The following is a 26,693-nucleotide window of genomic DNA, read 5'->3' on the forward strand; positions in this document are numbered from 1 at the left end:
AAGGAAAACAACGATGAGCGACTCGGGGGCATCATCGCGAAAAAGTTATACCTAAGCGCGCAGTTCAAAGTACGTAAGTGCTTTCGTGCAGATTCGCGACTCGTCGTGAGACGCCTGCGTCAAACACGAGGCATCGCGCGCCGCGTGCTTCAGTTCCTGGATGCACCTATGGCTATACGCGTCCCAGGTTTCAGCTGAGGCTCAAGTTACAGGGCGTTGACGCTTCGTCATCCATGCCGACCACTTCGGTGCTACCTTGTTAGCTGCGGCAGCGTGACAACTTGCACAACGTCAGTGCTACCAGCGCCAACCAGATTAGAGTTGCCCTAGAAGGGAAAGTCAATGAAACGTCTCTCACGTTTTGGCTGATGGCCTAGGTGGAGCAATATATAGCTGTTTGAAATCAGGAGGATGAAGTGATGAACAATTTCTTGATTTTGTCTTTCGTTTGCTTGTTTGGCAGCGTAGTGGCTACGTAGTCTGCGCTTCTGAAACTGTCTACCAATCTGTGTATGAAACAGTCTTACCATGTGCGTGTGTTTACTTCGCCCAGTGTTGTTCCCAGCATGACGAAACTTTGCACTACATACGTTGATGTCCGATGCATTAAAACAAATTCAGCTTCCCCTATAGACAGTTTCCAAAACCAACTAACAATACTTTGACTAAGCAAAATACGTGAGTCAACCATGCTTCATTCAAGACTAGCGAAATTTCGCAAAAAAGGCAATGAAGTTTTGTAGGAGTGCTAATATCTCATATTTATTATTACAATAGTTGACATTTCTACGTGGGAAACCTTACAAACTACAAGATGCGACAAGAGCAGAGTACGGGGCACTGAGCGCAGTTTAGATCTATTTTCACCAGAATTCAATACGATTAACAAGCCCCTGTTTTAACGTTAGCGGCTTACTCTCTCGCGCCATTATCGTGATCGGAATCGTAATCTCGTGGACGTGTACTTGTCAGGACGAGCTATTAGTGTGCAACGCTGGACGCACTGCATATGTATCGTCATCAGTATTAAGAGTATCTGGCACTTTGGAAGACTCACTTTCACATCGGGTTGCTTCACCTTGACTTGTCTTCACATGCACCGCATGCAACAGGCATTGCAGACGTGGAACACGTCGACCAGAATTTGTTTACAACTGCTGCGTGCTGAGCGATCTTTATTGACACGACCGCAAGCCGACCAAATTGAAGTTGGAGCAACGTCCGCCACCGAGCTCACGGTGACGCTCTCCATCAAAATTTTGTTTTTGACGGTAATGAAGAGAGATAAGTTTATTTGCTTGGCACTACACGCATGTGGCAATTCCGTGCCGTCCGCTACAGACATTTCGCGAAAACTGGCGTACAAATCACGTGCATGTGTGGCTGAGCTTAAGGATAGCTTTGGAAGGTCTTTGAAAAACTGCTGCTGGAAGTGGCGTCTTAATTGTTCAGTCGTACGAATGCAAGTAAAAGCTGCCTGCGACGGCATAGAAGGGAGGAGAGGTCGGCCTGGAGAGCGTGCGATGGCAAGCTTTCAAAAGAGAGGCAAGACGGCAAGAGAGATAACTAAGACCAGAAAAAAGCACAGTGATTAAACCAGACCTATGCTCATTTGCATGGTGACGCACTCATATTCACAATTAAAACATATGAAACAATCGGATGAATTATAGATGTAGACGCATTTATTACCGCAGCCGTATTTACGAGACAATTTCACGCTCTGCCAGCTTTATCTCCACTGCAAGTAGAAGAGTGTTTCCCGCTACAATGCACCCGTTACCAAAAGGTTTTTTTTTTCTGGTCGGCGCGTCCATCTATGTTGAGTGAATGAAGCTTTTATGTAAGCACTCGGGTATTAATATCTCGATTAAACAGCAGAACATTCTATATACGCGTAAACTAAAACACATTTCTATTTCAAGAACGACGTGGCGCCTATAACAACTATTTTACACACCTAAATATGTACCCACCAGTTCGCTCTTTAAACAAAGCGCGTATTCGGGAAAGTGATAACTGGACAGAAATTAACGCTGAGTTCAAGGCGATATCCCGACGACTGTGAAGCATATAAGTGAGGCGTTTAATCTCTATCTTCGTCGGGCATTGGTTTGGCAACAAGTGCCTATGGGTTATGACGCCCAACCACATTCAATTCATAAATAAACATCGATGAAAAAAAAAGTCCAGAGTCTTGAAAGAGTTCTTTCAGGCGAAATGAGGCAGCAAAGAGACGAAATAGTTGCGTATCGCCGCCACAGGGGGGCCTCGCCTAACGTGCGTTACAAATAATCTATACACGAAAACAATTTACAGCGCCCCGGAGGAAGGCCTGTCATTGCGCAGGCGCCTGGCCGCCGAGGAATCCGGCCCTCTCCACCACGTTGACGGCCACAATGACCATGCTCATGACCACAATCTTGGCGAACATACCGAGAAGGAACTGAGGAAAAATGAAGAACACACAAAGAATGATTCAATTTACGTTACCATACGGACATTCACGATCTGTACAAATTGCATTTGCGGAGGAAAATTTTGTAAATACGAGCTCCAGGACCCGTATTCGCAAAAACAATCTTACATAAGTGTCTTAAACATGCTCATTGTCGTGACGATTGTGTAGTTATCCCACCGAACATTATCATAAGCCGTGGGTGGCAGAACACTAGCTAATAGTCAGGAAGTTCTGTTACGTAAGATGAATTTTGTGAATACGGGTCTTCGACGGGTTTTCTCAAAGCATTCTTAAACGCTAGACCGATCCGTAAGAACAGACGCCATATGATTCGGGGGAGGTAAATGTTAACGGGAGCAGCTGACCCATCCCAGCCAGTCCTTAGAAACCCTGTGAGTCAGAACGTTGCAATTCGCTGCAAATGATTGCTCTGCAATGTTATGTTTATCGAGACTCTCCCTAAGTATCGGAATTTCAAACACTTGTCATATGATTGTGAAGTGCTGACTACCTTAACTGCCCTTGTTACCCACCAGCTTCCAAAAGGACACCCTCGAAAGGTCGTGCAAAATGGCGAGTGGCACCGATGCAGGCATGATGAAGTTGCTGGAGGCGCCTACTATGACTGGGATAGCGTAGTACGCCGGGTGCATCTGCTTCAGCTCGGACTGCAACGGAAGAAAATTACAGTGGCCCCAGGGTGCACCACGTGGCTGCTTTCAATAGGGAGCCTTCATACACACACGCTCCCGCGCAGCGCAGGGGTGCGTTTGAAGGTTGCCAAGCTTGCAACTAGAGAGTTTGAATAGAATGGAGTGGTACTGACGTTCACACTATTGAACAGAGCGCTTGAGTAGTGCCTAGCGAGGCGAATAAAGCGATACTCTCGCGTTGCTGCTTTGTTTGAAATACTATGCTTGTGAGCAATGGTAGTCATCTGGACTAGAAGTCACGCAGTTTTCAGCAGCCGGTTTTCAATTGGCATAGCTTGTTTTTCCTCAGTTTGCCGGCAGCCGGGTCGATACCGACACAGGCAAGCCATTTACCGGTTTTCCGGCTCTCCCTAAATCGACCCATTATAACCTGCCTCGCAAGCGCTCTCTCCAGCATGCATGCACAGCAGCCAACTCCATTATAGCCAGTGAATTCATCCCCGATTCCGTGAACTTTTCACTGACGTAAAACTGAAATGTTTCCCAGAGCTGCGGAACTAAGCTGTCCATCCTTTCACTATTATTTTTTACTGAGCTTTCTCCTGCGAGTTCGTAGTGAACTCCATCCACGCGCCGCTCTCGACGAAAATGGTTCACTATGAGAAAAGGAAAGGTTAGCGCTTTCTTTTGCAGCCTTTGAGGAAGCACGGCAACCTGAACCGCCAAGGCCGTTGGTTGTTTCCCTCCCTCCCCGCGAGAAACTGAAGCGCGAAAGAATGAGTATCCGGTGAGAGGGAGCGCAGCGAGGAGGCCCTCTGCCGGCGTCCGGGGAGATATCAAAACTCACAGCTCTCAGTCGCTTTAATCTGCGCCCGCACTAGCATCTCAAGAAATCCGTGTTCAACTTCGGCCTCTTTCTAGTTTTGTCTTATCAGCGGCCACCCACCGTCGGCGCATATCGCGGGAGATGTTGATTACCCCCGTCATCTGCTGTAGGCCGGGGCGCTTAAACGTAAAGCTATTCCAATATGTTTCTATTCAATTTTATTCGTTAGCCCTCCGCGATTGGTCAAACATTTTATTGCGACAGCAATTATATGGACACTTCAAGCAGATTTCTGCCGTCGCCGTCGCCGTGAGGTTCCGTATAAAGTCCAAGGGCGATAATATCGTCGCCGCGCACCGTATGTACGAGTGAAAGCGCGCGGGGGACGCGCGCTATCACGGAGAGCGAACGCACGGCGAAACGCCCTAGTGGTTTGGGAGGGAGGGAGGGAGGGAGGAAGGGGGGGGTGTCGACGCTTTGCTGCGGCACCAAATGCGTATCTTGCAACCGGGCGCAAGGAGAACTGGCGACGCAATCTCCCACCCGAAAGGAGCAAAGCGGTAAGGCGGCGCGGGAGAGAGGGGAGGGGGGGGGGGCGGCTTCTACTCTACCAACAAATGCGTTCATGTACTTTGCGCTTTGCGCTTGGTTCTTTATTAAATGTTTGCGCCGGTACGGACTGCCGGTGTTGCCGCGCGCGCCGTATCTTGCAACCGATCTTCACACGGCTCTGACCTTTGTATGCGCTGTGCGTTGAAGCGATAGACCGCACGAAGCTGCGGCGGCTGTGCTTGCTGCCAACATTTTGACAGTGGTTGTCTGCGGTCATCAAGTGTGATCTGCTCATGCGTGCTTGTGCGCGCTGACACCACGCTTGTTAATTCAGTTAGTAAGTGGATGTGTCCAAGTTTATGCAGCCGATAAAACTACTATCCCTACTCAGAATAGCTCTCTACTAATTTGCTATCGCAATTGATGCTTCGGATTTCGGGCGAAACTGCGACATTTTTGGGGCGAAGCCCAATTCGCCAGTCATTCACGAGACGTCACAAAAATCGCGATAAACTCCCCATCTCAAGACGTGTACACACTGGCTGTGCACGACTAAGCCGGAACAGAAACAAAAGTGTCTTTCCTATTTTACGCCGGTACGGACTGCCATCATTATCACCATTAGCCTTCAGCGATTTGTGAAAATACTTTCGGGCCTCCCCTAATTTACCTGCCTATCACGCGACCTCACGAAACTACGGAAAGTCATTATGTCAAAGTGACGTGCACGGAACAAATATCTGTTTTGGTGGCATCTTTTACGCCCCCTTAACCCGACGTCGCGATCGTCGACGAGCCACCGCGAGCTAAGCAAAGGAAAGCAGACCAATCGGAAACGACGGTAGCACTCTCCACACCCTGTTATCTATTTTCACTGCGCTAACTCGGCCCCACCGAAACGCTCTCTTCTGCGTAAGAAAAGAAAAGGTCGGCATATTGAAAATGCATTCTGGTAACGAATTCCATTCTTGTGTGGTACGGGGAAAAACATGTTTTGAAAACACTCATGCGGTAGTCATACTGACGACCCTTCATGACATGGTGTACTAGTCTTGACACGTAAATGCAATATTTGAAGTTTGCTGAATATTGATTCCGGTTATCTTTAAAAAAAAATGTCAAAGTTTCGCCCTAAGGGCGAAGCAATGAATGCGATAGCAACACAGCAATGTCATACGAAGTAAGGTGAGCGGCCTTGGTAGCAATATGAATTGTAGTAAACATGAGCTGATTAAGTAAGCAGGTGTGCTGCGGCGTAAGTAGACCGACATGAAGAGAGACTCGATGACCACGAGAAGGCGCGTGTGAAACGGTGTTGTTGATGAGAAGCGCTTCCCGTGGGCAGCGCGCGTGCGAAGGGACACACCTGTAGCGCTGCACTGCCGATCCGGGCAGCATTGCATGTGTAGCGTGCGTTGGAAAATGTGGCCCGACTATTACTAACTGAATGAGCAAGCGTGGTGTGAGCGCGCACAAACAAACACGAATAGATCACACTGAATGACAGCAGACAACGACTGTCAAAACGCTGGCAGCAAGCATACGCCGCAGCGGGCGAAGGTACGTGCGGTCTATCGCTTCAACGGAAACTGAGCGGCGAATGCCGTGTGGAAAAAATGTATTGTAATTTAATGAAAGCCGCATATACTTTTGTCTTTGAGAGAGCAAGGACCATTTGTGAGCCTTCACTATACACAAGGCGTTCCCTTGTGCGACGTTGGTGGTCGAGGATATCTCGGGCCGTTAAGTGGACTATCTTTGGCAAGGGCTGTAGTTGTGAGTTCTCAAGCTAGGGAGTGCGCCCTCTCATTGCCTGGACATTATGATTCCATGTTCTTATTGGAGTGCGTTGCCTATAATTTTTAGTGGGATCCATGGCAATCTGCCTTGCATGCACATTCTGCATGCGGTTTGAGAGTCGGAGATAACCAGTGCCGATTGCCCTGCGCGGTCGTTGTGTTGGATTGCCATCGCGATTGCTGAGGCTTAGGCAGTGGCCGTGCGTCTTGTATTTATTGAAACCGTTATCTCGGCTATTTTTCGTAGCGTGTTGTGGACTGCTACTATGATGTGTCCTCTGGCAGTCCGAGCGGCGTCCGTGTATTGCACTTCTTGATCGTTCACAAACCTACTGATAAGTTGCTTGGCTCGGGCTTGTCCTCGGCCTTTGTAATATTCGGGATTCATGGTCTATGATATTGGTGTCGCTTGTATTTGCTTTTTGATGTGGCTTGGGATTAGGTGCATTTGGTCACTGCAATATTGTGCTCTCATCTGGTATCTCAGTTCAGTCAGTAGTGGTTTTCCAGATTGTGTGAGGCATAGGCGTTCCATCTAAATTATCAGAACTGTTGCATTAAACTTTTTGAGGGTGTCGTAAACTTCTGTGTCATGTAGTATTTCATTTGTGGTGTTCCCCTACAATCATAGTGCCCCTTTGTATGCACCCCGTATGATCTGCTCCACCATCTGGATTTCGGTGAGATTTGGATTTGGCAGTGGTCGCATTCAATTTGTAACGCACAAATGGACACCGGATACACAGGAACCCTGCGGTGCCCTTCAATCTAGCACGTGGTATCCTTCTTGCACAGTTTATTCTTGCGGTCATTCGAGAACATACGTACATACGTATGTGCTTACATATGCCCAGCATCCGCTTCGAACAGAAATAGGCGCTAAATTCGATAAAGCACCCCGCTTATTTTTTAGTGCAGAAGGTTGCAGTCAACTTACGATGTGTATCACCATGGGCGCCATGATGTCGACGATGACCTGCTTGTCGGTGGTCTCAGCCATGACCGACGCGGCGAATGCCAGCATGGCTTGCACCTCCAGAACGCTGCGCTCCTCCCAGGCCGTCATGGACACCGACTTGAACGCCTCGAATAGAAGACCGTGAGTCTGCGAAGTTATACAAGCAGAAAGGGAAAAGAAAGGTAGGCGGAAGCTGGAACTTTGCTTCCTGATGGCTCGTGGAATTCGAAGAAATAATATGGTTTTCAATGGTATATCTGAACAACCTGCAGAAAAATGAAACGACAGAAAAATTGATCTGTGAATTTGTCACGCAGCATCTTGGGCATTCCACCTGGCAAAATCGAGCATGCCCACAGATTACGGCGACCGACGTGTGACCGCGTTCGTCCGATTGCCGTGAAAATTTAGAATTTTAAGGAGAGGAGCAGCATTTTGAGAAATGCCCACAAGCAGTAAATATTGGTATCACCTGGAGTTTGGATAGAGGAGGACTTTTTTTCAAGAATTCCGATAATAAGAAAGAAACTGCGCGATCTTGCAAAGGTTGAACGAAAACCAGGAGAAAAGTATAAGCTGTTCTTTTATAAGCTTCTCCTCGATGGTAAGCTCTACGGATTTGAAAAATACGGACAACGCCGCTACAGTTCAACTACGAAGGCGTGTACCACGTGCCAGTAATGGATAACACAGAAATGATTCCGCGCGCAAACAGTGCACCATTGTGTCCCATTTTCCAAGTATTGTTAAAAAAGAAGACCAAATTTGCACGTTCATCGAATGCTGTATCGCTGACTTAGTCCTCGGTACAGATATGTGGTTGACCCATTATGTCCTTGATAGTGAGCTCACGCTGTTCACTGATTTCAAGATTTGGAGGAGGAAAAAGATGGATCGGCGTAGCGGCGGCGTCTTGGTTGCCATAAAATGTAGTTTTCAGGCGCAACTTCATCCGGTGAGAGGGAGCGAGACAATTTGATCGTCACGGTTCAAATTGACCAATCGTGGGCGGCTCGATGGAACGGACCGCCTCCGTTCCATTTTGGAACGCGTACAAGATCGCGCCCCAAGACAAGGCGGGGTGACACAAGAATACATGACACTCGCTGCACTCGCAACTACTTTATTTCGGAACAAAACCTCATATTTATATGCTCGCGCACCCTCGGACGTCAAATAAATTCAGAACAAGATTAAAAGCACTTAAAATCATATACCCGCGCACACTCGGGTGTCAAATATAGGCATCATAACTATCACGGTGTGCTCTAATCGTTAAAACCCTAACGTTTATTTTTCATTATTAAACTTATTCTAGTGCCCTTCCAAAAAGGTGACCTCACGATGGCTCAGTAGAACAGATGGTCATCAGCAGCAGCCTATATTTATGTCCATTGCAGGACTAAGGCCTCTCCCTGCGATCTCCAATTACCCCTGTCTTCCGCCAGCCGATTCCATCTTGCGCCTGCGAATTTCCTAACTTCATCACTCCTAGTTTTCTGCCGTCCTCGACTGCGCTTTCCTTCTCTTGGTATCCATTCTTTAACTCTAACGGTGCACCGGTTATCATCCTACGCATTACATGGCCTGCCCAGCTTCGCTTTTTCCGCTTAATGTTAACTAGAATATCGGCTGTCCCAGTTTGTTCTCTGATCCACACCGCTCTCTACCTGTCTCTTGACGTTAGGCCTAACATTTTGTGTTCCATCGCTCTTTGTGCGGTCCTTAACTTGTTCTCGAGCTTCTTTGTTAACCTCCAAGTTTCTGGCCCATATGTTAGCACCGGTAGAATGCAATGATTGTACACTTTTCTTTTCAACGACAGTGGTAATCTCCCAGTCAGGATTTGGCAATGCCTGTCGTATGCACTCCAACCCAATTTTATTCTTCTATAAATTTCTTTCTCATGATCAGGGTCCCCTGTGAGTAACTGACGTAGATAAACGTACTCCTTTACAGACTCTAGAGGCTGACTGGCGATCCTGAATAATTGTTCCCTTGCCCGGCTATTGAACATTATCTTTGTCTTCTGCATATTAATCTTCAACTCCACTCTTGCACTTTCTCAGTTAAGGTCCTCAATCATTTGCTGTAATTCATCCCCATTGTTGCTGAATGGGACAATGTCATCCGAAAACCGAAGGTTGCTGAGATATTCGTCGTTGATTCTCACTCCTAAGCTTTCCAAGTCAAACAGCTTGAATACTTCTAAGCATGCAGTGAATAGCATTGGAGAGATTGTGTCTCCTTGCCTGATCCATTTCTTGATAGGTAACTTTCTACCTTTCTTGTGGAGAACCAAGGTAGCTGTGGAATCCTTGTAGATATTTGCCAAGATATTCACGTATGCCTCCTGTACTCCTTGATTACGCAATGCCTCTATGACTGCTGGTATCTCTACTGAATCAAATGCTTTTTCATAATCTATGAAAGCCATATAGAGAGGTTGATTGTACTCCGCAGATTTCTCTATTACCTGGTTGATGACATGGATATGATGCATCGTAGAATATCCCTTCCTGAAGGCAGCCTGTTCTCTTGGTTGGCTGAAGTTAACTGTTGCCCTGATTCTATTTGAAATTACCTTGGTGAATATTTTATACAATACTGAGAGCAAGTTGATGGGTCTATAGTTCTTTCATTATTTAACGTCTTGCTTCTTATGGCTCAGTATAATGTTGGCGTTCTTCCAGCTTTCTGGTACACTTGAAGTTGTGAGGAATTGCGCATAAAGGGCCGCAAGCTTTTCAAGTATGACATCTCCTGCATCCTTGATGAAATCGACTGTTATTCGAACTTCTCCAGCAGCTTTTCCCCTGGTCATGTCTTTCGAGGCCCTTCTAACTTCATCGCTAGTTATAGAGGGGTGCTCTGTACCCTGTTCATCACTACTTCGAATGAAAGTAGCTTGAGTGCTCTGGGCACTGTACAGGTCAGTATAGAATTCTTCCGCTGCTTTTACTAAGTCATCGAAATGGCTGACGATATTACCCTGCTTATTTTTCAGTGCATACATTTTGCCTTGTCCTATGCCTAGTTTTCTTCTCACTGATTTCATGCTGCGTCCATATTTCACTGCTTACTCAATCTTTTCCACGTTATAATTTTGTATAGCCTTTACTTTGTTCTTGTTGATCAGTTTCCACAGTTCAGCGAATTCTATCTGACCTCTCGAGTTTGACACTTTCATGTTTTGCCGTTTCTTTATTAGGTCCTTTGTTCCTTGGGAGAGCTTACCTACTGGTTGGCTTGGTGCCTTACTTCAATTGCGGCAATTGCACTTCAATTGCTGCTTCTGAGATCAGCCTAGTTACGGTTTCATTCATTACCTCTATGTTGTCTTTATCTTCCCCTTCTAAAGCTGCATATTTGTTTGCGAGCACCAGCCTGAATTGGTCTGCTTTTATCCTTACTGCGTGCGTCTAGGTTGGCCTGTTTCTTCATGACTAACTTTATTCTTTCTCTCTTCAAATTGAGAGAAATCCTAGACCTCACTAACCTATGGTCACTGCACCTTACCCTACCTAACACTTCTACATCCTGCACTATGCTGGGATCGGCAGAGAGTATGGAATCTATTTCATTCCTTCATTTCTCCATTAGGGCTCTTCCAGGTCCACTTCCTGTTGCTGCGCTTCCTGAAGAAGGTAATCATTATTCGGAGCCTATCCCTTTCCGCGAATTTTACCAACGTCTCACCTCTAAGTGTTCCTTGTATCGATGCTGTAGTTGCCAATTGCTTGTTCACCAGCCTGCTTTTCCCCCACTTTTGTATTGAATTTCGCCCATGACTACAGTATACTGAGTTTGCACCTTTCTCAATGCTACTTCAATATCTTCATCAAACAGTTCTATTTTTTCATCATCGTCACTGGAGGTTGGGTCTTAGGCTTGCACTACCTTCATTCTATACCTCCTATCTACTTGATTACGTTGACTACTACCCTCTAAATAATGCTGTAGAATTCATCAATGTTGCCGCTATGTCCGTATGGACTAGAAATCCTCCTCTGAGTTCTCTCTTATCTGAAAGACCTCTGTAGCAGAGGACGTGGCCGCTAGTCAGCACTGTATAAGCCTCACCAGTTCTTCTGACCCCACTAAGGCCAATAACATCCCAGGCAATGCCTGATAATTCCTCAAATAACCCTGCTAAGTTAGCCTCACTCGATAGGGTGCGCGAGTTGAACGTTGCCAGGTTCAGTTTCCATTGGCGGCCTGTCCGGACCAAGAGATGCTAGCACCCTCTGCCGCGTAGCAAGTCTGAACCACCGCCTTGGTCAGGTGCTCCGCAGCCGCTGGGGACTGAGGGCCATGGGTAAATTTTAGGAGTCTTTCGGGAGGTAGCGACCGAATACTGCACCAGGGAGGCCAATTCCTGTGCTGGCGATGGAGCGACTTTGTTGAAGCTTAGTGGGCCTTCCTAATTGATTGCACCTTGACTAGTATAGCCCCACTAGCTCTCGGCGAGTTTTCTTTTTTTTTTTGCCGGTGCCTAGGCCGCTCTCCATGTCCTGAAAATGTAGTGGACTGGAGGAGGATTCGGACTTACGAACTTGAGCTTACCACAAAAAAATCGAACAGAACATTACACGTCTAGGTATACAACACCATTATCCTCCAACTTAACTGCAGGATGACCCTACATAAATGGTCATTGAAATATCATATGCGGCACAAACTCCATGAACTGTATGTTCGTACTCTACATCCGTTATTAACGCATGTAATAGTGCCACTGAGAGCCTCGTTGACTTCACGGATGTACTATATAAGACTCGCTCTCACTTTGCGGTCAAAACTATTGCGTACGACTCACGCAATAAAGAAACAAGAACAAAAAAAAAAAAAAAAAAAACTTGGTTCTAGACTGCAAGAAGATTCGCGCTTATTTATAAGTGCTTCCACGCACTAAATTAAACTCAAATTCTGCCGTCTTCTAAATACACGTGAGAGACACAGCCTTAGACATACCCTTACATAATGCGTCGAAGAGAAAAGAAATCTGTAGAGTATACCATTACTAAAAGCGATCCGCACAGCACGTTTCTAAGGCGCAGTACTCTCTACGTGCGTGTGGGAACAACCATCCAGCGATTTCTAAAATCAGCTGAATTAGAGTGCAGAATAATCAGTATCTTACCTGATACAACGTTACTTTTTTCAAAACTCACGAAATCCGAAAAGAAAGTCTTAGTTTAACGGAAACTCACGCGAACTATCTACATATCTCTGCGAAGGAAAACCACTGACGCTATCCTTTCTCGAGCGTTCAGCTGAAGTTTTCCTGAAAGCCAACAACAAATTAACTCGAAAATTTAACTGCCTCTACCACGATATATATATATATATATATATATATATATATATATATATATATATATATATATATACAGGGAAGTAGACGCGTGTAAGAAGCGATTTATTGACGTTTCTGCCGAAAGATCACTGTGTGAACAGTGTATATACAGTCCTGCCGCGAATATACGCAGAATTTCCCTACGACTGGCCGTTCGAGGCACTTTGCGTGTATTCGCGGGCGTCTTTCACACTCAGAAAAACACATTTATGTAGCACGTATTGAGCAACAGAAAGCTGTATCGGGAGTTTTTCAGGTTGCTCTATAATTTTCTCATTGACACTTTGATAATTAGGACAGTATTGTCGAGTTAGATAATTCATTAGGACTACATAATTAAATCTCGGTAACGAAAAAATTACTGACGGCTACTCCACCATACTGGAAACAATACGCACAAGGTTTGCGTCGCGTAAAGCCGTTCCTCTTTTTTTATAATCGTGCTGCAAGATAGCTGGGACATCCTGTATATACATCTCAAAGAATAAACACGACGTATGTGGGAACACCTTTTTACTGTCAAACGGTAGCCATGTACGATATTATATATACAGAAATAAGAGGAGTGGCTTGGGCCTCTGGACAAACTCTCTTGACATATCCAAGAGCGTCGCTGTAGCCAGCATGAGAGCTCCATTGCGCTGTGTCTCCGTGGAGATTACAGGTTGCAACGCCTGGCTGCAGATTCACACCTGGCTCGGCCCTATCCATGAAGCTGGGGCTGTTTGGTACATACAGGAGCCTTCGTGAACCGCAGCAGCTGCGTCGTCCTGGGGAGCAGGCGTCGCCACATTTACCATGGCGCCGTTAGCGCATGAGCATGGCCCCTGCCCTCCTGTCACCGGCTAGTACGTCGGGCAGCACGGGAGTTCCCAGGATGCTGCCGCGCCGACTTTCTGGGCAGTTCCCACAGTCTGGAGGACTGGCCAGTCCCACGCCGATGCGGGAATGGACACTGGCCCACCTCCTGCGCGAACAGGCGACCAATGACCTCTGCCGCGTCCTCTAGTGATGTACGTGTCTTCTCCCATGCCGACTCTGTTGGCAGCTCCCGGCGTCCGGACGACTGACACGCTCAAGGCCCTCTGTGGGAAAGACGCTATCCCGCCTCTTGGGAGTACAGACGGCGCGGGAGAACCGTCGCCACACCCTCTATCGATATGGTCGCCTTGTCCACGGTCGAATTCGTTTCGAGCTGCTGGCGTCCCGAGGACTGGCGAGCTCCACGACATCTGCGGGAAGGATGCCTGCCTGCCTGCTATGGGCACACGCCGCGAGGGAAGATCGCTGCCACATTCTTTAACGACGTGCTCGCCTGGTCCCTGACAAACTTTCTGGGCCATTCCTGGCGCCTGGAGGACATACGAGGTACTGGCTGTCTGTAGGGGGGACGCCAGTCCGTTTCCTGGTATAACTGGCGATGAGCGAGAAACCTCACCCCGTCCTCTCGAGATGTACTTGCCTTGTCCCATGCTGACTTTTCCGGCCGGTCCAGGTGTCATCAGGTCTGGCTGATGCTCATGGTGTATCTCCTTAAGCTCGATGCAGGCTGCAGGTGTGGCCGTGGTCGTTTTCGGCGCAGCGGTTATGGGTAAGGCGCAGCCAGCCGACTCCGTGCTGCGCACTTTGCCTTGAACCCAGGCTGTCCAGATGTTACGCGACACACTGCTACTCTTCGTCGAGCCGACACGCTGACACGTATTCGATATGCTGGAGTTCGTTGTGGTTTTTGCCTTCTTCACGCTGACACGTATTCGATATGCTGGCGTTCGTTGTGGTTTTTGCCTTCTTCTTCTTTCAAAGTGTAGACTCGCGCGGTGGCTCGCGGCACGTGCTTGTTTTTTCTTACTTGCCCCTTCGACCAAGGCGCTTACACTTTACGGCGATTGGCCAAAAAGGCGGCTATTAAAGGAGGATACGGGGCTAAATCACGATATCCACTTAAAGAAGCATATTTTTAATTTTGTCTTGTTTTGGATTCCTCAACTGATAAAGAATCTTTTTGACAAAGTTTGGTTGTTAGCTGCGGTATATAAAAGAAGAAAAATATGCTTTTCACGTGGTGGAGCGTGCTTGCTGTTGAAGGCATCGGTGAATGGCTGTTGTCAAAGCGCGGCCGCAGAGCAGGACTAAAAAATCGGGGTAGCTTGCACTAGTGGCGCAAGGCTAAAGACACCACGGAGCTGATCGGTTCCTAGCTGGCCCTAGCTATACTAAGTGATGCTATGTTATATGAAGTAATGCCAAGTGATGCTAAGTTATACGAAGTGTATAAGCATTTTCTCGTGGTCCGTGTCATTGGGGAACGCCTCGCGAAGCACTTGCAGTCCGAGCACACGTATGGGAAGTAGGGTGAAAGCTATGCACAGTGTACGGGCGACGCGCAGCAGACGACACACCGGGATGACGTCACAGCGCATGCGCAGTAGCGCGCAGCTGGTGAGAGCTCGGCCGAGCCGCCGCCAGAGGCGCCTGCTGCTGTCACGGACACCGCGAGCGTTCGGCGCTAATGCGGGGAAACGGAGAAGCGCAGATGGCGTCGGCAGCACCTGTGCGCGTTGCCTCGTTGGTGCTGCTACAATTTGTTTTTCTTTCTCTCTCGCTCTCATTTTCTCTTTCTCTCTCCCGAGCATAGCGCGCGACGCTCCGCGAGGTGGTTGCTAGGCAACGCAGTGGCAGGCGGCACACATTACGGCCGGTCTAAACAGCTCCGCTGTTAAAAGTGCATGCAGAATAAATGCTCTCGTTCGACGCGCTGCGGTGGCTTAGCGGCTATGGTGGTGCCTTGCTAAGCATGCGCGAGGTCGCGGGATCGAATCCCGGTCGCAGCGACCGCTTTTCGATGGGAGCAAAATGCAAAGACGTCCGTGTCTCGTGAATTTGGGGCACGTGAAAGATTTCTGATGGTGAAAATTAATCCGGAGTCCCCCATTACAGCGTGCCTCATAGTCAAATCGTCGTTCTAGCACGTAAAAAGCCAGAATTCATTCATGCTCTCGTTCGCAAAAATGTTGTTGACGCTTTTCACTCAGAAGAGGCCGGGCACGCACAAAAAGCGCCAGGAAAAAGTTAACATTTCCGGCTGTAGCGAGCAGGGATTAAGTGGGAAGGAAGTGACTATAGTGAGGGGGCGCTTCGATTTAGCCATACCACCATATTAGGTAATAGCAGCCGATGCAGACCCTGTATAATGGTAGACTGATACAACCCTCTTTTCTTTTGTTAATGTGGAAAGCTTCTACTATTTCCCTGATTAACGGATTCTTATGGTGAGAGAACTGCAGTGCCACTGAAAAGCGGCAAGCACCCACACTGTGAATAATTCCCTTGAATGCGGGAATGAATGTTTCCCGCCAGTGACTTCTTGTGTTCCAAAAGCCTTGTGTAACTAAACCTTACAAACTGGATAACTGGATAACTGGATAACGAATGTTCTTCGTTATCCCAAGTTTAATCCGGGGTACCGCAAGGCTCAGTATACTTGGGCCGAGAATGTTCGTCGTTTACATAACGACGGCCGGCCGTGGTTGCTTAGTGGCTAAGGTGTTGGGCTGTTAAGCATGAGGTCAGGGGATTAAATCCTGGCCACGGCGGCCGCATTTCGATGGGGGCGAAACGTGAAAACACTCGTGTAGTTAGATTTACGTGCACGTTAAAGAAGACTAGGTGGTCCAAATTATTCCGGAGTCCCCACTACGGCGTGCCTCATAACAGTCATATCGTGGCTTTGGCACGTAAAACCCCATAACTTTTTTTACGTTAACGACTTAAGTAAACCTCACATCTACTACTAGCTCATTTGCTGACGACTGTGTGATCTAAGCACATTTTACTAACAGCGAGGACAGCACTGCTTTGCAAGGATACCTTGACAGCAATGTCATTTGGTGTGATGGCAGATGGAAACTAACGCTTTTGAAACCGATGTCGTAACTTTTATGACTGCTGCTAACACCCCCGCAAAGTTATGTCATTATTATGATGCCCTCTCGAGTACGTTTCTTCATTGCACTACTTAGTCGCGCACCTTCCTACCAAACTAACGTGGAATACCCACATTAGCGCAATTGCTACTAAAGCATCCAAGACACTAGGATTCATTAAACGTCACACACATAAAGCTAACCGGCAGACTAAACTTTTGGCATAAGCCTCTCTACTTCACTCAAAAATAGAATGTATATCATTCATTTGGAACCCACAACAAATGCACTTAATAACTAGAGTTTGCTCAAACTGAAGCTGCCTGATTTATAACATCACCATTCCAGCATCACTGATATCAAAGCATCGCCTAACCTTCCATCACTTGAGGAACGAAGGCTGTTGGAATTGTTGTCACTTTCGCAAGCTTTATCCCAATTACTCGTCATTCACGACGTCTTATGACATCCCATGCAGTTCTCAAACACTTCGACCTTGTGGCTCCCACAGAACTGCACACGGATGCTAGCGGTATTGGTGTCGGTGCTGTTCTTATTCAACGCTTCGACACCAAAGAACACGTCGTAGCGTACGCGAGTCGCTCTCTAAGCAAGCCCGAGCGCAATTACACCGTCACGGAACAGGAATGTCTCGCGATGATTTTCGCAGCACAGTACGGACGCCCTTTCACCATCGTCACAGAGCACCAGCTGAGGTTCCGTTATACCGTCCTTCTCCTCCGCCCTCTGTTACCCCGTGTTTCACTACAGCTTGTCGCACATACCCAAATAATACAAGATTTTCACGCTTGCAACAATATTTCACAATTACAAATGATGCTATGGTGTGCCCAGATAACAGAAGAATGTTTCGCACAATAATGTTTCCAACAGTGTGGCGCGGGGCCCACATAACTTTTTGCATGACATCAAAGTTCTGTCGGCCCAATCTTTTTCCTCATGAGCTGCAGTTTTTTAGCAGCCAGTTCCAAGCTGCCACGTAATGTGCTTACGCGTGTGTGATATTTATTTCTCCTAGCGTATACGACTAGTAAGGCTGCGGCGCGCTTGCACCACTGGCTGTTCGAATTTATACCTTCCACGCTACCGAAAATACTCTGCGATTAACGTGCCTGACGATATCGCATGAACGCCATTGCTTAGTCTGGCAGCAGTGCTGACTCGGCACCGTGCCAACTGATAGCTGGGAAGGTTATTTCATCTTATGCAATGCCAACAGTCGCTTTTTCACGCGGATTACACGCGGCTACCTTGGCAGCTGTAATTGAGCTACAGAAGGCTTATAAATTTTTATCTAATATTTGCGCATTCTTTCTTCAACTGCTCAAATGAGGACCCGTGTTGCGTTGAAGAAATAATCCATATTTGCTACACGCCAATTGAAATTTTTGTATAAGGTGCGACAAGCTGTCTCCGTATTTGGTGTGCAGATTTGGCATCTCAGACTTTAATTTATAAATCAGATTTCTCTTGCGGCATTCCTAGATATCTACGCAATGATCTGCCAAGGGATCAGTTGATTAGCTGGAAGATTTCTGCAGTGGCATAAATGAATTTGTACCCTCTGCATGCAATACGCCAATAGTATCCAAGCGTAAAGCTTGGAAAAATGTATGTCTATGAAATTATTCCACGCGAGATCGAGCTATCTCGTCACCTGAGTAGTCCTTCGAGACATAGTTAGTATACCGGGTGTTCAAAATTAAGCTTTACATAATTTTTAGAAATCACCTGTGGCAGGTAGCATAATTCTTATCATTGAGCTGGGTCATTCTAAGAGGCGGACATGAGTTGTGCGAAAAATCGAAACACATATTCAACCAATTAAAAATTGACGAACGAACTTCTTAGTTAATCACTTTACGACACATATTGCAATTTACGAATTGTAGCCGGTGAGTTTGCAAGACGCATCCAGTTGAAGTAAATTTCCAGGATGACACCAGTTTCGAGATATTTCCCAAAGTGTGGGATAGGCGTTCCAGTTAGTTTTGTGCTTCAATGTATGAAACAGCATTTTAGTAAAAAAGTAAGTGGTACAACAGTGCATTTTTACGGCGAGTTTGATGGCGCATATCTCCAAACTGGTGTCATTCTGGAAATTAATTCCAAGTGGATACGCCTGACAAGCTCACCGGCTACAATTCGTAAATTGCAATATGTGTCGTAGAGTAATTAACTAAGAAGTGAATTAGTAATTTTTTGAATATGTGTTTACATTTCTCGTGCTACTAATGTCCGCCTTATCGAATAAACCAGCTCAACGATAAGAATTGCGCTACCTGCCAGAGGCGATCTTTAAAAACTCCGTAACACTTAATTTTGAACACCTGGTATATTGCACCTCACGTCGTCGGCTAGCCTGTAGTTCCCCACGAACGTATATATTGTGAAGTCTATTTGTTCCGCGGTTGTAGCTCACCCATCCTAGTGTTTCTCTTTCGAAGATAACGAGAAGCATAGGGCTGTCTTCCTTGCGCTGTAATAAGATCAGTCATTGTTCTTGATGAAAGCTACGTGCATTATACATCACACCCGTCGTTGGCAACAGAATTTAAAGCTTTTTAGCTGCTCACTGGTTCAAGCAAATAATGCAAGCCGTTTCATAACGTTCTAAACGAATGAAGCGGTTACCTCAGGATGTTTATGAAGTGCGTAAGTTACGGAACTCCAATAAGACGGTGGGAAAATTGTTCACCATATATCAAAATAATTAGGCTTCTACACTTATCGTGCAATACAAGCGAAGTTAGCCGTATAATTACATAACTGTCACTGAGGAATATGGTTATGATGAGACAGCGGATTATGTATTTTGTCTTTCTTAACGTAATTACCTGCAGAATATAATGCTGAAATGCACAAAAAGTACTCAAAACGACTTCCAGAACAGAAATTGTGCGGGTAATTTAGTGTCAGTTCTCCGCTGCCTGATAGTACGCGTTCCTTTCCCGTGTAGCTTGTTGGTTCTGCGCTTTTCGTGTAAAATATCTGCTGATGGAAGGCAGCATGTATTTCTACTGCACCGCATTCAAAGCATTTCATTGCTCGAAAATTGGCACACATTAATGAGAGTGAAGCACCGCCGCGAACGTTGCTTTGTGCTATAAGTAGGCCACATATCCAGACTGATGCACCGATATACCTTAAGTTCGATCTCACGGCAAACAACTCCGAACGAAACATTGGGTATTCTGAGTAGCAGGGTTGTTCGGAGCAAACAGTTGCTCGTAACAGAATAGACATCATTTGGCACAATAAAATACTAATAGAATGCCGGAGAGCCATAGGTGTCACTCTATACCTGTGAACTGCCACGTACAACGTACCTGTAGCAGCTTCGAGGCCACCTGAGTCGCTCCTAGTAGGAGCAGGATTCCCCAGGGCAGGATCTGCCAGACGTGGCGCAGGAACTCGAATGCGGCTCGAATGCACGATGTCAGGACACTCGTCGCTATCATCATGGAAGCCAGTGCGCCCACCACGGCCATCCTGGGCACGAAAACACGTCGTTGTCCCAAAAGTACGAGGACATTTTTGTCCGGCACGTTGTTTGCCGTGAATTCAGCTGTTCACGCATGTTGTATCATTGACAAACCGAATGTTTAACCAAGGCATCGGCTGATGAAAACCGCGTGCGTGCAGCGCTTGCAATTTGCGTCCACAAATTACGGAATGTGGACAGCTCCTTGTCAGCTGCGACCTCGCAAGCTTGATGCTTAAAATAAATAAATAAATAAATAAATAAATAAATAAATAAATAAATAAATAAATAAATAAATAAATAAATAAATAAATAAATAAATAAATAAATAAATAAGATTGGAACAGCTTGCGGCGCCACATGTTAATGTGAATAAATAAAAAGGCTGGCGTCATGCTAAAAATGTAGCAGTGGCTTATAGAGCTCATCTTACATGAGTAAACGAGCTAATTGTCCATGTCCGCGCTCACGAGGACGAGACCCATGAAGATTGCTGGTGTCTCGTTCAAGTCCTCAAAAGGAATCCAAAGGAACGACTTTTAGTATTAACTCCCTAAGTGTTTAATTTTTTTAAATTTCTTAACTCAAAGTGCCTATTTTTTTATTGCTGATTTCGAATCACGTTGCACTAAAAAGCAACTGCTTGATGTTGAAAAATACTTCCACCATATAGGTACTCAGTGAAATTTCAGCTTTTCAGCCGCGTTGCGATTGGTTTTATAGACCACTAGTGTACAGTTTATCCTCAAGAAACTGCTGTATGTACTCTAGGCGGTCATCTGGCGATATAAAAGTGAAAGTCTTGCACTGGAACGGCCAAAATTGGAAGCCGAGGAGGCTTCTCGCCGTGATTGTTGACATCAAGCTGAACCCGCTGACGAGCACTCGCAATGTTCGCTTCAGACATGTTATCATCTTATCACCACCAAAAGAAGTGTTTAATTCAGCGTCATCGCTGCCTTCTTCACTTCCGCACACAGAATCAACATCGGTATCCGAATCATCTTCATTGGAAGAAGATGACGAAGATGAAAAGCTTCGTTTTTTGGGTTGACGGGCAAGCAATGCATGTGTTGCCGCCACCGACCGCCATGTTCTAAAAAAAAAAAAAAAAAAAAAAAAGCAGCACTCCTGTAGCAGGAGAAACAGCAATCGTCAAGTCAGTACTTCCGTCTGGTGGGTGACGCGCGATCTAAGCCATAGATGAGCGCTTCTCGTCCTCAACACTCAAGAGCCATAGGTCCTCAACACTCAAGAGCCCTTTTCTTTTTGGACGAGCGCTCTCGTCCAAAACAGAGCTCGTCCAAGACAGTTTGGGGACGCTTTGGCGAGGACGAGTTCTGCTCGCCCGAAACACTTAAGGGGTTAAAAATTTGCAGTAGGTGGACGGGAATGTTATAATTTTGAATAAAGCGTGAAAGTTTTCCGTCATAAAGGACCACACCGAGTTTCGTCCGAGCTTTGGTACTAAACGCACGTTTCTTAATAACCATAAAACTGGCACGAAGGTTGTTACTATATATAGTGTTGCACTCTTTTGAATGTGCGTGTGAAATCCACATCGACGCTTTCTCGGCATGCGTAAAACATAAAACAAGGTGAGGTTGCCTGAGAGAAATCCTTGGCGGTACGAGATGGGGTCACTGAATGATCAGTGATCTCGCATAATATCAAAATCTTCGACCTTGGGCCATGATAAGGTGTTGTAGTAACAAAGCTTTAGTTGGTAATTTTATGAGTAACCTTGTTTGTCATTCACTTCAGTTGTACTTCTCAGTTTCATTAAACTTTCTTTAATAATAATTATTGTCCCGCATGCATTGTTCCACTTTTCTCCAGTCAGAATCTTTTGCCAGATTATCACTATTGTCAAGGTATTACTCGGCACAGAAGCGCCTACTGTTTTTGGTAGTTCTTGAACGTTGTCGCTGATTCTAGCGCGAAAAATCTTGTCTAATCGGTGAAGCCGCGCACAGTCAATAGTGCCGCTCACCATTCCCGAGTGATCGCTGGTCCATGGCGTACATTCGAGAATGTATGAGAATGTCACGCGCGCCATCCGATTAGGCAACATTTTTTCGTCAACATCGGCCACATTTAAATAACTTTCAAATGCAGTATATACACATTTTGTGCTCATGATGGCTTCATAATGGTGACCATTAGTGGAAATAGTCACAAGTAAAAAAGACAACGATGTACTCGTGAAAACCTTAAGAGGGGATGGTAGGCAATTCCCTTTCGAGAAAAGTGTGTGCAATTTTGGTACCAAAAATACCTTCCATATTAAAGAGCATATCCTATAAATTTCATACCCGAAACGAGCACTAGAAGTGTTTCACACGTGGCGCCAAAGTTACCTCCCCCCTCTAGTAATTGGCTTGGCTTCATAGCGATGCGACACAGCTACTGCGTCAGAAGAGCTCGAAACACGCAAAAAGCTGTCTTTTTTTCTTTTACAATTGAAACTTGTGGCTTTATAACTGATTCTAGCTCTTCAGAGTGTCGAACATTCACTGAAAATGCTATTGCTGACCATTGGCGGCGGCGCGCTTACTTGCGCATAGGCGATCTTGTTCATCGTAGTTGAAGTTCTCTAAACTTTGTAATACAAACACAGTGGTCGTGTTCACATTCAATACTCAGAAGACAGGGATGCCTCGTTGTTTCACATGAAATCTAAACAGGTAAGCTATATACCTGTAATGTGGAAAGTTGGGCGAGTTGGTGATTAAGCTTCACACCGTGTTGGGCAGCGCACTAACCAGGGCAAGGTGGAGACACACAAGAATACACGACACTCGCTGCTATTCTTGTGTCTTCTTGTGTCTCTCCGCCTTGTGCTGGTCAGTGCGCTGCTTCACCAACACGGTATGCCGTATTCCCTGCGTCAACAACTTGGCCAATCCGCGCTCACGACGGTGAGCCACGAAGATTGCTAATGTCTCCTTCAAGTCCTCACAAGGAATCCAAAGGAATGACTGGTAAATGACGTAGAAAATTATGTCCCTGATGACTTCTGGGCTTGGTGGTTCACTATCGAATGGTTAGACGGGATTTCTGTTGAACAGTGTTTTTTTTCTGAGAAAAGGAACATTATGTCTGCAACTAAGAAAATATTTGTCTGCAACTTAGAAAATATAAGAAAGTTTGTCCAATTTTCTTAAGTTGTCTATTTCATCTACTGAACCAAAACAATTGTTACCTTATGTTGACATTTTTAAATAAAAAAAAATCCTTGCCAAATTGTTCATATATTGGAACATCAACGTTGAAAAACGTATGTTGAAGGAAATTAAATGTGAATGTTATTCTTTTAGCAGCGAAAAGCCCAATTTGTGAACAACACTCGACGGAAGTCGGAACGTATTAACTGCATTAGGTACTTTTTAAATGTTCCTTGACCAAAGTACTCAAATAGATAGGTATAAAGGCTTACAATTACCACGCTTCTTAATATTTTTAGATAAAACTTTGATACGCCTAACGAGGAATGCTTTTACTAAGCATTTGCAAATTAAAAAAAAATTAATTTCTAGGAACTTAATAAAATTACAAAATTATCTAACCATATGATACTGCCATCCCCCCTTGATTGATGATGGTTAGGAGCGTAAGCCCCTTTGAAACGGGGCGGTGGCTTGCCTCACCACACTCTAGTGTACTGTTTAAGTGTTGATTTTAATGTCAAATGTTTCTAATTTCTACCTTTTTCTGTATATAATTGTTCTATTCTGCAGTTACATATTTATATTCCACATCCCTCTCTCTACTTATGTTCCATCAGTCCTTCAATCGTCTCTTACGTTTACAGCACCAATGTTTATCCCTTCGGTATCGTATTTAAACCGCAGGGCTTCCTGAAGAGTGACCCGATTTCTATTTACTATTGGACTATTTACTAATGGTTTCCGAAGTTTTTCCGCGTTCCACACACAAGTAATTTTCTTGGGTAAATATCCTGTTATAACTACGCGTTCTCAGACAGCCCGACCTATCCTCAAAAAAAAAGTGCACTGCCCCCTTGAGCTATCATAAAACATTTCCTTCATGATATCTTTCTTCTTTTGTTAAAAGCATGAAATTGATTTCTTTTCTTCTATCCTCTCTAGCCAATGCTCGCACTTCGACTGTCTAATACTAATACTGTAACCTGTACACTTTCCCGCCAGTTACCTGGTTCTATTTCGCCACTAGGAGTCTACATTTTGTCTATCGAAGTACTTAAAACTCTAGTTGGCCATCAACTGTCCTCCATGTGTCTCAGTCTTTCCTTATAAGATATTTTGCATTGTGCGTCCCTCACCTCAACAGTTGCCTATCCCATGTCACCCTGTACTGCTATATTTGTAGTTTTTCCATGAGCTCCCAATGCCAATCTGCCTACTGTTTTTTGCTTTACTACCAGCCTGGACTGTCTTTGTGATCTTAAATGTAGCATTGCATTTCCAAATGCAAGTCCCGGCACCATTACGCTCTTCCGCAATCCTCTGACCACCTCATATCTGTTACTCCCACATAACGCTCTACGCTTTATGATAGCCGCATTTTTTATGCCTTTTGCTTTAAGTGCATCTTCGCGGGTACTTGGATTGCTTCCTTGTTTATACACAATCCCAGACATCTGTATTTATTTTTACTTTGGGTAGTTGAGGGTCCTGTACCGACATTCACTGATGTGTATTGTTATTGAAAACTATGAGGCCACATTTTTTCTACGCTGAATGTGAACCCCAGTCTTTCTCCCTTCTGTCCTATTTCCAAGCGGTTGGATATCTCCCTGGTTATCTGCTAATAAGACTATATGCCATCTGCGTATATTAAGCGTGCTAAGCATTGTTCTACGGGAAGCACTCCGCAACACATGCGTTGCTTAGGGTTTTCCATAGGCACAATAAGCACAATCTGCACAAAGTAAATTCAGGCACCGCTAGTGAAAACTTTAAACCAATAACGTAAATGTTACTGGTTGTATCATGTCCCATTATTAGCTCATAAATAGATCTGTAGTTATTACATGTTTTTTAAAGCAAGAGTGGAGACAACCAAGTTAGGAGAGGATCGTAGCTTACCTCTGTTCCAGGCCGAGTACGAGTGAAGGTGCGTACGACAGTGTAAAGATAGCCAGGTACGTGGCGCATGCGAACTCCACACCTCTGCAAACACAACAGCGGTACAGGTTAGACGCCAAGAAAAGGTCCTAGCGTGAACATTCATGCCACTATGACGTCAGGGTTCACGCCAGCAAGAATGAAATCTTGAGCAGCTACGCCATCAAAGCAAAACTTCAACACGTGTGTCTTACCAGTTTTGCGGGAAAGTGGTTAACACAACAAACAAACACACAACAAACACACACACACACACACACACACACACACACACACACACATACGCACGCACGCACGCACGCACGCACGCACGCACGCACGCACGCACGCACGCACACGCACACGCACACACCCACACCCACACCCACACCCACACACACACACACACACACACCACACACCACACACACACACACACACACACACACACACCCTCTCACCAAATTGCTCCCACTAGAAAGCAAGCTTTGGTGCATTTTGAAAACAACAGAACCACAGTGACAAGAAAAAGCACAGTGACAATTTTTAATCTTATGCCTGGCCGCTTTCGGAATAGTTGGTAGCGAGCGCTACTGGCCAGCGATGCGTACACGTTAGAGCGTAACATTCATCCATAAGGCATACAAAGTGCAGAATTTAATACATTTAAACATCCGACAAGAACTGAAAACTCAAGCAAACCAGTACTAAGTATGACAATCAGAAAAACGTACAAAAGCCAGCTTAAGAACAGCACAAGTGTTACGGTTGCAGTTGGCTGCAGGCAAGTGACTGCTGCACATAGAAATCCACAAGTCATCAGTTGGGAGTTCAGAACCATGAACTTTCGCATTCTTACCTTGGCCTTCCCCTGACTGCGCTCCTCTCTTGAGCAGCTCTTATGACCGCCACGTTCTCGTGCGACAAGGGTGCTGGTTCACTGCAAAAAAGCATGCTCACGAATTACTCAGCAATCTGAGTAATACTCAGATTACTCGCGAGTAATACCCACTACTAGTAATTCGCGATGATTCAAGTCCCGAACTCCCCTGGTTTTGAAATCGTGGTTAAGATTTCGCTTAACCTTCTGTGGTATTCTGTCACGTAGCACTTCCCAAAAGTATCACCGCAGAACATTGCCAACGCTAAAGGCTGGTGACAATGCACCTGCGTACTACTGACGAACAACTGCACCAAAGGAACCAAAATACTGAGCATCGAGCTCTAGCCTACCTGGGTAAACGCTCCAGTTAGGGTCCACACGTCTCTCCATGAAAGATATGAGATTTACTCAAGCTGCAAATTCCTATTCGTTCATTCCTATTCCACAGCAAGTGGCTTGGCACATGAACACAAACGTTTTTTTTTTTAGATCAGCAGCTCAATTTATTCGGGTAACATTCGATGATGAGGTAAGAAAAACAGTTAGACCTCACTGAGGCTCTCTTTCTTAGGATGGCGGAGTGAAATATCGAGCCGAACCAAGTTGGCGGCCGCAGGCGGTGGTACATTTACGACAACATATATGCAGAGTGCCATGGCATTCGCGAGCCATTACTGGCGTCCT

The 26,693-nt window shown here is 45.7% G+C and overlaps 1 protein-coding gene across 2 annotated transcripts in view; it reads right to left on the reverse strand.

Annotated features, from left to right (window-relative positions):
- Positions 1 to 2,311: 2,311 nt before the first annotated feature.
- The window catches only part of LOC119444874 (serine/arginine repetitive matrix protein 2-like), a 47,403-nt gene continuing 23,021 nt past the window's right edge, over positions 2,312 to 26,693 (reverse strand). For both annotated transcript variants that reach the window (XM_049663710.1, XM_049663709.1), the window contains 6 exons: positions 25,986 to 26,066; positions 25,109 to 25,192; positions 19,882 to 20,044; positions 7,229 to 7,396; positions 2,995 to 3,129; positions 2,312 to 2,446 (listed from right to left, as the gene is read on the reverse strand). In XM_049663710.1, the coding sequence (XP_049519667.1) occupies positions 2,339 to 2,446; positions 2,995 to 3,129; positions 7,229 to 7,396; positions 19,882 to 20,044; positions 25,109 to 25,192; positions 25,986 to 26,066 (739 nt within the window). In that variant the 3' untranslated portion in view covers positions 2,312 to 2,338. The remainder of the gene's footprint in view (positions 2,447 to 2,994; positions 3,130 to 7,228; positions 7,397 to 19,881; positions 20,045 to 25,108; positions 25,193 to 25,985; positions 26,067 to 26,693) is intronic.

Source organism: Dermacentor silvarum, chromosome 3 (assembly GCF_013339745.2).
Source record: "Dermacentor silvarum isolate Dsil-2018 chromosome 3, BIME_Dsil_1.4, whole genome shotgun sequence".
NCBI lineage: Eukaryota > Metazoa > Arthropoda > Arachnida > Ixodida > Ixodidae > Dermacentor > Dermacentor silvarum.